Source organism: Molothrus aeneus, chromosome 2, assembly GCF_037042795.1.
Source record: "Molothrus aeneus isolate 106 chromosome 2, BPBGC_Maene_1.0, whole genome shotgun sequence".
NCBI lineage: Eukaryota > Metazoa > Chordata > Aves > Passeriformes > Icteridae > Molothrus > Molothrus aeneus.
The window spans coordinates 64,938,812-64,951,353 of NC_089647.1; the positions used below are offsets into that span (position 1 = coordinate 64,938,812).

At 34.3% G+C, this 12,542-nt stretch overlaps 1 protein-coding gene across 1 annotated transcript in view; it reads right to left on the minus strand.

Annotated features, from left to right (window-relative positions):
* KLHL1 (kelch like family member 1) overlaps positions 1–12,542 on the minus strand; it is a 182,629-nt gene that overhangs the window by 92,805 nt on the left and 77,282 nt on the right. The window contains exon 4 of the mRNA XM_066545060.1: positions 7,373–7,569. Within this exon, the coding sequence (XP_066401157.1) occupies positions 7,373–7,569 (197 nt within the window). The remainder of the gene's footprint in view (positions 1–7,372; positions 7,570–12,542) is intronic.

Here is a 12,542-nt window from a genome sequence, read left to right on the forward strand (position 1 = left end):
ATCTCCCCTGGACTAACTCCATTATATCCATGTCTCTCTTCTACTGAGGAATACAAAAGGAGACACAACACTTTGTATTTGCTCTCATGGGTGCCAAATAGGAAGGATCACCTTCTTCAAATTTCTCACTCTCACTGACACACTCCAGGATGCTGATGGCCTTCTTGCAGAAAGAGTACATTGCTGATTTACTCTCAACCTGGTGTCCTTTTCTGCAGAGCTGTTTCCGAGACACTTGCTCCCCAGCCTGGGGCAGTTCATGGGGTTATTTGTCCCTAGATTGCAGGACTTTGCATTTCCCTTTGCTGAACTTCAGGACTAGGCCTTTTTAATACCTTTATTGGTGATCTGGATGAGGAAATCAAGTGCATCCTGAGTAAGTTTGCAGGAAACAAAATGTTGGGCAGGAATGTCATCTGCTGAAGGGTAGAAAAGCTCTGTAGAGGGATTGGAAAGGCTGGATTGATGGGTCAAGGCCAGTCGTGTGAGGCTCAACATGGCAAAGTGCAGGTGCTGCACTTGGGTCACAACAACCCCATGCAGCACTGCATGCTTGGGGATGAGTGGCCATAATGCAATGCCAAAAAAGCTAGTGAAAGGTGTGGAACAAAAATCCTCTTAGGGTGACTGGAGTTACTGGGGTGGTTTAGCCTGGTGAAAAGAAGTTTCAGGAGAGACTTTATTGCTCTCTGCAACTACTTGAATGGAGCTTGTGTTGAAGTGGGGTTTGGCATCTTCTCCCAGGCAACTAGAGGAGGACAAGTAGAGGGAAACTGCCTCAAGTTTCATGAAGGGAGGCTCAGCATACCAGGAAAAAATTCTTCACTGAAAGAGTTTTGAAGCATTGGAACAAGTTCTCCAATAAACTGGTGAAATCACTATTCCTGGAGATATTAAAAAAAAAAAAAAGTAGAAGTGGCACTTTGAGTTTAGTGGGTATGGTGGTATTTATTCAAAGGCAGGGCTTCATCTTGGAGGTCATTTCCATCCTTAATGATTCTGTGACTTTAGCCGATTGCTTCAACATGCCCTCCAAATAACAGCCTTGTTCTCAAACATACCAATCACCTCCTTCTGCCACTTTGATGACATCTGCAAACTTGCTGAGAGAGAACTCCATCCTATCATCTAATAATTACTGAAGTTGCTAGACAGTGCTGGACCCCAAAATTATCCTTGAGGAACTTTACTATTTGCTGATCACCACCTGGACTTTTTACTACACACCACAGATCTCTGGGCCTCTGTCTAGTCAGCTTTCCATCCATCTCATTGTCTGTTTATCCATATGTCACCAATGTGGTGGTGAAGAGGTCAAAACAAAATACAATTTGAAGTTAAAAAAACCTTTTATCTGATCAGTATCTATTGAGCAGCATGTGGTCAGCTATGTTAAACAGTAGAAAGAAACCTTACAACCCTGTATATAATACAACGTTAATCAGCTGGGGCAGGGTTCAGCCAGGACAGGGTTAATTGTTGCAGCAGCCAAGAGGAGGGGTAGCAAGCACCTATAGGTTATTCTATACCACCTTATACCATTTTCCAGGGACTTGGGAAAAGCTCCCTTCCAGGTCAGCTAGTGTGGTCGATGAAGCAGTTGAGTATTGCTGTGGGGGAAACCCATGGTGAACATGTGAATCATTTGCCTCCTTCTTGTACACTTTGTCATTTGTATACTATTGTTGCTGCTACTGTTCCTTTTCCTGTCTCATTGCTGTTTCCTGTAAATTGCTCTTATCTCAGCCTCTGATCTTTACCTTTTGTGCCTCCAGTTCTGTCCAGTCCTTCTGCAGGGGGAGGGGGAGAGAAAAGGGGCAGGGAGTGAGCAGTGCGTGGTTTGGAGTGATTGAGTGGGAACACTAAATTGAGGAATACTACTCCTTCCCATGACTCTAAAGAACTATTATTTTTAAATTACAATACTAGAGAGTTTTCTTGCCTCACTTGTTATCTGACTTCAGTTAAAGCTATACTAAAACTAACAGTAACAGTGAAATAAACTCTGATGTCTAAATGTACAACTATAACTCATTAATGACTGTTATGACCATTTATCAATATATCAATAATATTTTTTTTAAATTTGAATATGGAGTAAGGTTACAATATTTCATTATGCTTCAGGATAAAATGTAGTAAATGAAAAGGAAAGGTTTTACATATCACTCCTCCCCCACTCCAGCCCAACAGATTTTTTTTCACCTGTTGTGAAATTTTGTAACCTAGATAATAAACATAACTAATAAAATGATCACTGAAGCTCTTCACCATAAAAGATCATTAAAAATTTGCATAAGGCATACACTTCAACTGAATGAAATGGCTTCTCCATCTGCAGTACAATCAGAATTCTCAGTAAATTAAAGAGCCCATATAGAGTCAGCACATGTCACTGAGATACGTGCTCATAATTAAGTATGAATAATGTTTTGTTGTGCTGGGACTAATGACCCTTGCAGTGCAAAGCACAGAACTGCATCTCTGAGAAGCTAAACACCTCTTACCACTTCATTCAAATGCACTTGCAAGCATTCTGCGTCTCCCAGGCTTGGAACATATGTTAGGGTTGTTTTTATTGCTAACATTATGAGTGGGTTACAGACACATCAATCACTTTATTCATTCATGTTCTTCTGGTCAAGGAAATTTTACTTATGCCCATTCTTCTGCTCAGTGCATCAAAGTAATTTGAAGATTTTACAAGTTTATGCTTAGCAATTAGTTTTGAAATGGTGAAATAAAAATAGGGAAGAAACTCTATCATTTCAACTTTCAAACTGCAGTTTCAAGAACAAAAATGATCACTGAGGTTTAAGTGAAGTTTCCTAAGAGGTGAAGCACTGAGAGATTAAATAGCTATATCTATGAGGTATTTCAGTTTTCAGTTTGAAGCAATCAGGTTTAAGTAAAATGCCATGCTAATGAGATGAAGAATCTGGTACTCTATCTTGGAAGGTAACACTCTCAATTTCTAATCATTACCTGTACATTTTAACACAAGCAGGACCATGGCCTTTACTGGGGAAAAAAAAACCAACTCTTGTATTCAAAACCATACCTGGTATGAGTATTTTTTATAATTTTCCAGGCTTTAAAACTAAACTGCAATTATCTTTTTAGGGAAAAATATGAGATACTTTTCCTCTTTCAATATTTACCAATGCACCAAAGTAGTTGTTGTAAGAAGGGCTAATGGTACACTGAAGCCACAGAGTTTATTAATCTAGTATGGTCTATTACAAACCTTCATCAATAAACACACAATGGTTCAAATTAGAGCATATTTGAAAACATTTTCTACTCTAACAATAATTGCATGCCAATGAGGCATCACAATTTCAAATTACACTTAAGTCTGTTTTCTAAAGAGACAGATAAGTCCATACAGTATGACTGAAATTTCTGACAAGTATGACAAGCTGATAAATTTTAGACTTCAGAGGTTAGCTTCCCTATATATGAAGCCCCTTATAACTAGACTAAAGAACTGTCACTAAAAATGCTTGCTTGAAGAAATCATTTGCTTCAGCTTATTAATATGTTTCATTTTGCTGCTTTTATGGTTGGTTTTTTTAAAGACATCACACATGCATTTCATTCTACAATCATCTAACTTAACTGGCAATAAACTAGGAATTTAAACTTATCAGACATATGGTTCTGCAGATTGAAAGCTCTCAGAAACTGACAAGCTAGTAACAACCCAGATTGCAATTAAGAAGTACAGAAATCTTAAATCAAGAGACTTGGATATTTGTGCTGCCATTTTAATTAGCAGATCCATTAAAATAATTTAAAAAAATAAAATATCACACCATAAAACACTGGTAGGGTATGTTCATACATCAGAAATAAACTACATTAAATCTGATGTGTCTAAAAAAGAAACCAAGTACAATTTACATTTTTTCTCTTATAAATTTCTTCTTTGTAAAGCTTTCATTTAAAATGTTGCCATCCAAGTTCCATTTCTAATAAGTACAGGGAACACAAACACAGAAATCTCCAACATTCATTGCTCACCAAATTTTTATGAAATCTACCTTCCTCTTTTCTTCCACTAATCTCATATTTTGCTATACGGCAAATTTATTTTCTAGGATTTTTCAAATGTTAACTGGTTTTCCTTCACTGCTTTTTGTCTCTATGTCCTCACTTTCTCCCCTCTTATATGATCACATTTGCTCTTCCTTGCTTGGATTTTGAATTTCAAATTAATAATTTCATAATTGAGACTTAAGGCTAAATATCCCAGTAAACGCCAGGGATATTATACCTCTGCTCGTGGAAAGGTATATATAACTTTATAGTTAACAAATTTTATTTACATAGTTAGGACATACCTGCAAGCCCTATGCAAATAAAAGTTTGTATTCTTTGTTTCCACAGATTTCATGGTTAGGGAAATAGAAGTTATTCAATGTGACAGAAAACATGTCTGAAATTATATATCTTCTGCCAACAGGATTCTTAAATTATTGGTCTGCCCTTCAGGAGCTTTTTCTTCTTCAGTATAAAGAAGTTTATGAGCTCAAATGTCTTGCCCTCATAACATGTTATGTGAAAGCACAAAGGGACTTATATAACAACAGTGTAATTTAGAACTTATATCAAGTCTGAAACTAGGCAAGTAGATTTCTTTGAAAAATGAAGACTAAAACATTTATGGAGACTCAATGAAGCAAAATATTTCTTGAAAATATATTGATTTTCATTAGAATGCTATTGTGAAGACAATTGAGACTTTCTACTTAAAAGTAATTGGTGGAGAAAAGCTGTATAACATTTGCCAGGTATAATTCAGGCAGACAGCTATTGTTTTATTACTTGTTTTTTTTTCAAATGAATAAATGAATATTTAATTTCAACTATGTAATTAGCAAAGAAGCAGAATTATTCAAAGATTAGATTTAACTTGAGTCATATCTCAAAATTATTACACAATCATATCAGCCATGCCTATAAAACTATTTTTGCAAGATTATTTGAAAAACTTTGTCTTGTTCCCCATTCCTACACCAGTATAGAACTATTGTTTCTTTGAGGTTTTTATCTCAAGCAAACGACTGCACAAGATTCCAGAGTTAAGGGAATACTTTTACTTCCCATTCATAACAAGCTTTTGCAATAACACTATGGAAGAAGATTCATAGAGCAAGAATTTGAGATACACCACTTCGAACTCTTAAAAAAAGCACCCCAAAAAGCCTTAAAGAAAGGACCTTGAAGTTCTCTAGAAATCAAGAGAAGCATTTTTTAAGGAAACACTGAATTTTCCATAATTTTTTTAGCCAGCACTTCCCCTCAAGTCCTCTGCGTAAGACTGGAGGAGTTTGTTAACAAACTCCCTCTTGCCCTACTTTATGTTTGCCCTCACCACAGTCAATACTACCGTCCTGAAGTCTGAAGAAAAGAATAATTCTTTCTGTCACCTCAGAGACAATTCATCTGCTCTTTGCCTGCGCTCCTCACTTTCCTTCCCCTCATATTCCCAGTCTCTGGTGTTCCTCCATCACACTCCTCAGGGTATCTTCCTTGAACGTGGAAATTTTCCCTGGTTATGCAGCCATGTAGAAGAACTAATCACTTTTCTCTTATCTAGATTCTCTTTGATTGAAAGTGCTGTACTGAAGATTGGCAATAAGGCTATTCCCCACTCACAACTGGTCTTCCACACACGTTAACACAAAACAGTAAGTCAAATAGATGTGAGCTGACTCACACCTAAAGAAAGTAACACAAAGTCTGTGAAAATATCACACACCATGAAGCTTATCTTTTTAGGGTTATGTTTTCACTGGGTCAGAAAAAAATATTGTCATTTCATGGTGATTATCTTTTTTCTTGCAAAGAGAAAGCATGACTTGTGCATGCTTGCAAATGCCCTTGAAGATAAATTATAACTGGCTTATTAATTACAACTGACTTCCTTTATGGTCTGCTTTTTTTTTTGGTGATTTTCCCATTACACATAATTGAGATTTTAGATGTCAGCATTAAAATATTAATAAATCATATACACAATATCTGAGACAAGGCACAGATCTTTGTGAACTTTGTGAAACATTAGATATGTATTAGTCACAAGTCTTCAAATGAACTATAATGAGTAATTTCATTCACCTAAAAACATTTCAATAAGTTCTTTTAAAGAATCATAAACAGTTTTAAAATTTTTGAAATCAATTTTTTTCTCTATTTTTATCATGTTCATACAACAAAACAAACTGAAAAAATAATACATAAATCTAAGAAATATATTGATAAAAAGGTTAGATTTTTTCAAAACACATCTGTTCAGTCCTAATAAAATTTCATTCAAAAGAAGATCATATGAATTTTGCTCTGACAGCTTATTTCTCTCTACTGACATATCAAGGTTTACCTGACTAGCTTGGACCTGCAATATAGAGAAATCTCAAAACTTGCTCCAGAAGTGTACCATGGGTATAACTACCTGAACTGTAGTGGTAAAAAAACCCACAGTTAAAACTGTGAATTGTAATGTGTTATTAGTTATAGAAAAGAGTAAATAAAATAAGGACGTAAATGCTGAAGAGAAAGAGATTCATTGAAATGTGCTCTATTACTTCAAAAATAATTTCAGTAGAGACGTAAAGGGACCATTATTTCTCATAAATTATATATAATCTACTCTTTACGTAAGCTTAATTTCATGAGCCAGATGTTTTTAGTCTTGTCAAACTATGAAAAATCCAATGGTTACCAATATGATTTAATTTCTGAATAAGTAGTATATTTCTGCTTCATTAATTCTGGTTAAATTTTGACATTAATTCCATACCTGTTCTGTCAGATGAATCTAGAAAAATATTAAATATTGCCAGATAAAATTTCTTATTTCTAGAACTTCCTGTCTTAATCTACTTCACAGATGACTAAAAGGATGACTAAAATTCTTGACAAAAAACCCCAAACCAACTACCCAACAAAACTTCCCTTCATAGTGTTTCCATGCAGAACAATGACAATTACAAAGCTTCCCTAATGCTAAACTACAGTGATTAGGGATAAACTACAGTGATTAGAGTATTATAATGATTTACAAACACTTCACTATTATCATCTGTATGAGAGCATGCATCTAAATAAGTTATATACCCTTCTGACCCAGTGAACAGTGCACCTATCATAGAAGGCCAATTGTCATAACTTCACTGAAGTTCTTAGGAATCAACACTATAATGGTTTTCACTTATGAAGTTCCATAGAAATACCAAATATAATACAGAATAATTTCAATCCAAAGCCTAACACAGTATTTTTACTTGTAGAGGATAGACCCTACAAGGAGAGTCTCTTATAGGACTCAAAATATTCAAATTTAGATATTCCAAAACTGCCTTACCATGGTGTAGTTGTGAGCCACCTTCATAAGCTCTGTGCACCCTTGTGCATCTGCAAATGCTCGTATTCCCAAACAGTTGGATGGGTGCAAAAGCTTCATTAGAAAATGGCAGCAAACCTCTACTACTTGGGGGAGCTGGAGAAGGCAGGCAGCTGCTAGAAGGTTTTCAATGGTGTCTTCTTTTAATTCCAGGCAGCCTAAAAAAAGAAGTATTGATAACAAAGTCAAACTTCTTTACTTAGTATTTACAAAACATACAGTATTGAAACACATTTTTATAAATAATTGTAGCTCTATATAAATAACTCTACAGAAAAAGTGAAGAAAAGAAGGATTAATCTCCCTGACTGAACACCCCAGAGACCTGAACTTAAAGTATTAGAAAAATTGCTTTTTAAACTAATATTAATTCAACTATATAATAGGCATAAAAAGAGAGACTGTACTGTATCAAATGGAATAGAGGACTTGGAATATCTCGATATCAACCAGGTTGTGGATGGTTTTTTGTTGGGTTTCTTTCCTTATTTTCATTGAAATCCATGATAAAACTTGTGTTATCTTCAGTGGCACAGAGCAAACCTCACAGCCATTTACTTCCTTGAAAAGAATGAAATAACTGCCTAGTATAGTATGAATAAACCCATAAATACATCTTCAAAACAAGGCTTAACAGTCTTCAAACATTGTGTTGCTTATTTGTAATGTGACTTTAGGATTAATGCTATCTGAGTAACATATGGCAGGATTCTCGTAACACATAGTTCCTCTAAAATAATTTATACTAGGGAAAAGAACCATTAATTAATACTTATATTGCACTTAATTCTGTAATTTCACAAGTCGTTATCTTTACCTTGCAGACTGACCCACTTTTTAATAAATAAAGGGTAAAAAAAGAATAAAATAAACTTTAAAAAGAATTTATTTTAGGCTGGAATAAGTAATTCTTGTTATAATGCTCCTCCCAACCATAATATTAAATTTTGTTTTTACATTAGAATCTTAAAAATCTCTTACATTAATAGCATAAAATCTTCAAACTAAAGATTACAAGGATATTTTGGAGAACTGAAAAAAAAAGAATAGGAAAATAAAATGTGCAAATTTAATACAAATTATCAAAAAATACTTCTGATTGTATCATGCTGTGCTCAGAAAAAATAATTTCTGACTATAAGAGGATTAAGTGCATATTGATCTTTCTCTTAAAAGTATTATGTTTCAACACCTAGATAAACTCACTCTTTTCTGCACAAAAGTGTGGTATTTGCTGTCACATTAGAAAAAAAATCTAAAAATCTTAATAATTCTATTGCATGACACTAAGGAGTTCTAAAATCCTCAATTTCAAAACAGCATGCCATTGGAAAGAGAAGACACTTTACATTGCAATACCAAACCCAAAATACAGTAACATTAACACTGCACATCTGATCTTTTCCTCATTTCACTATATCTGGAGCTTTTAATACAAGAGGGAAACTGTGAAGCTATACTTTACTGGATTTAGTTATAATACATCCTTTTGCAAAGGTCAGAACATCAGATCAAGCGCACAGCCTAATTTAAGTGGGTTTCCTCTCCTTATTTTTATTCTTTTATTAATGTCGCATGAGATTTTTTTTATATTATCTAACCTTTTCTCACAATTTCTGTACACCCCATCTTTATGCAGTGTGGTCAGAAGGCACACTCAGCAGCAGATCCTTGGCTAACCCATATATTCATCAATGACACTCCCACATTTGCTGCGTGCCTGCAGGTAATGGCTGGCTCAACACAATTCTGGAAGACAGTTCCACTGTGTAAAGTGGAAGCACTCAAAAGATAGTTGTTTTCAGGTAAAAACTGATCATCCTGATAACAGAAGTAAAAAAATTAAAAATGCGCAAAACACCCTTGAAAACTGGATGAACTGAGAAATGGAAACAAAAAAAAAATAAAAAATTCTAAATCTCCTTTTCTTACCTGATATTTATTTTTCAACAATGAGCTCAAAAAAGTCTTCAGCCCTACAAAATTGATCCAGGCAACATTTCCAAAGTGAAATATAGAATGAATCAGGTTCAATATGCCAACTTTATGAGGAAAGGTAACACCCTCATGGTTTGGCCTTTTTTATGGCTAAAGGTAGCTACACTTAGGAGAAGAACCCAAAGGAATCAGTTGAAATCACATCAATCTATTTTTTTTCAAATTGAGATATTTTCTGTTCACTTTAAGGTACACTAGTCCTGGTACAGTATTAGTTGGGATACAATAGGATTAAAATAAGTTTAAATGAATAAAACATATCTGGTTTATGAATAACTTATTTATGTATTTCTTTATGTAACTAACATGGAAATTTTGAAAAACATTTTTATAGAGGAGTGAACACATTTCTGCTTTACACTTTAATAGAGAAAGTAAATATAAAACCACTTCTGGGATATCTAGGGATACGAATATGTTATAGCTTTACTTATTTTTAACTAAATTCAGAAATACTAATTTACTGCTTAATAGATCTATGATAAAAGCTAGAAAAATACACTCAGTATGAGTTAAAAAGTTTATTTTTCTTCATTCTTTTAGCTTCAATGATAGATAGGTTTTTAATCCATCTTCTTCAAATGTCTTCTAAATCTTGATTATCTTCTTTTTTAAACATCAAGACACTTTCATAAATTTGTTCACAGGGTCTGTATTCCCTTTTTCAGAAGAGTGCTGTGACATTTTTATGCAAATTCCTCTGGGATATCAAGTGTTTAGCATGGTCAGATTTTGAAAAAAGAAAGCTGTTAAGGGGCTCTGTAAATAAAATATGAAATCTTCACACAGTTTCATATTGGCAATTAGAAGATCCAAGCATCTATTTAAAAATGTTTAATGGGACATTCAAGGGGCATTAATATTACTGCTTCTTCAATTCACCTCCCCCTCATATTTTTATGCAATAAAAGCTTGCACAAGTGCTTTAGTCTGAGAAAAACAAATTAACTAGAGCTTAAAATCTCCTTTTGTATTACATTAATTAAGATGAAAAAATACGAGGAAAAAAAAAACAATCAAAAGAACTTTAATGAATTCTAATTGTTATTCTAAATTATAGCTGTATTTGTGAAAAATTTTATATGCATTGCTTATGCAGAAATTAAAATGCCTGCCTTTATCATGCATTCTCATAACGACAACATAAATTTTATTACCTCATTACAAAATGTGAAGCAGAGATAATATAGAATTCTCTGATATTCTTGTTCTGTTGCTAAACTATTTCCCAAGTTTAGGGACAGTTATGCTTTGGAGTTGGTTTGTGGGGTTTTGTTTGTTGTTGGTTTTTTGTTTTGTTGTTGTTGTTTTTGGGTTTCTTCTGTTTGGTTTTTTTTTTTGTTTGTTTGTTTTGGGTTGTTTTTTTTTTTTTTTTCTCTTTTATTCTCTCTTCTACACTACTGACTATACTTTAGAACTATTTTGGTTTACAGGGAATCTCTGCACCTTTTCCCACCTTTGTATGATGGTTAATAAGGTCAGTTTACATAATAGGAACAGCCTCCCACGTGTATTGACCAACAGATTGGACCTGTGGTGGGATAACTCAGTAGGTACAGGTCATTTGCTCTGTGTATAAGCAATGAATTTTAACCTAAATTTTTAACACATCATAATATCATTTTACATCATGTTCACAGTAGTTTTTTTTTTCTCTTTTGTAATTGCACACTTACCCACAAGACTCCTCAACATTCTTAAGAGTGTTGTGTGTACAAGGGAAATCATGGGAAGTATCAAGGAATTAGAAACAAAGCCTAAAACCAATTCCTTGAAATCAGGTATTTATCTTTTTAACCTTTCTATTTCATGTGTCTTGACCAGTTGTGTGGCAATTTTGAAATGCTGTTGAATGAAATTATTTCTGGAGCGTAATCCATTTTAGGAGACTAATCCGTTTTTAAAATGTAAAAAAAATTAATTATTTTTTAAAAGGCAGTAATTCGTATCAAGATAATATTCATTCATCTTATGCATAGTAGATTAACTGACTACAATAAGAAATTGGTTTCTTGAAAAATCATCTAATTCAATTGTACACTTGAAAAACCTTATTAAAAAGGTGCTATGCCTCACACACTGCTATAATAAACCTTTTTGCCATTGCTTATCTCAATCATTCAAAATCTTTGTCACTCTGAGGTAACCACCTGACCTAATCACCCAAGATCTCCTTTTACAGTTCACAGAGAGAAATAGGAAGCCTTAGAGCAGTTTTCACCTGCTCTGTTTCAGTCATGTACTGCAGAACGAGATGAATCACTCCCTGAATGGCTATTTCTTGATTTCAGCTACAAATTGAGCACCTTCATTTGAGTTACTGAGACACTACTGATATTCATATTTGTTGACATGAATTCAGTTGCTCTGCTCCCAAATACAGCACTGGAATCATTAGAGGCATTAGGTTTCAGGTGATGAAACACTCTTTGGGTTCAATTCTGATGATCACTTCCCTCTGTTATGGTCAATTTCTGGTAGTGACATAGTGTGTAAAATCACCTCTTAAGTCTATCCACAAGCACCAAGCAATGAAGAATGTTATAAAAAGTATCGTCTGTGTAGCAGACGTTCTGTGTAGCAGAACATCTTTTAGTCTCCAGTTTGACCTATCCCTTAAAAGATAAATTCTATATTGTATTGTCTTCCATACTTATTATAAAGCTGAAGATGTTTTCAGAAAAGAGAACAGAACACAATATATTTACTTAGCAGAGGTGTCTTCTGACCAAACTGTGTTTCATTTTCTATTAATTATTTGCTGCAGACCACATTCATCAGTTGTACTTGAGGAAGAAGCCACTCCATGGCTAATTGTGTTTATTTAGAATCACAGAATGGTTTGGGTTGGAAGGGACCATAAAGATCATCTACGGGACAACAAATGGGGAACAGAACAGAGAACACAGAGCAGCTTGGAATGGGTTGTTCTGGCTTTGGTGGGATATAGACCCTGGGAAATAGTCTACACAGATATGAAAAAGAAATGGGAAAAGAACTGTATTTGTAACTATTAAGGTGTTTGAAATTATGTAGTTTTGTAAGGCTGCCAAGTTATGTGAACAATAGGCTATCTGCAGCTAGCGGAAAATTTTTGCTAAAAGCTGAAGCTGCCTGGAGCTGAAACAGTATA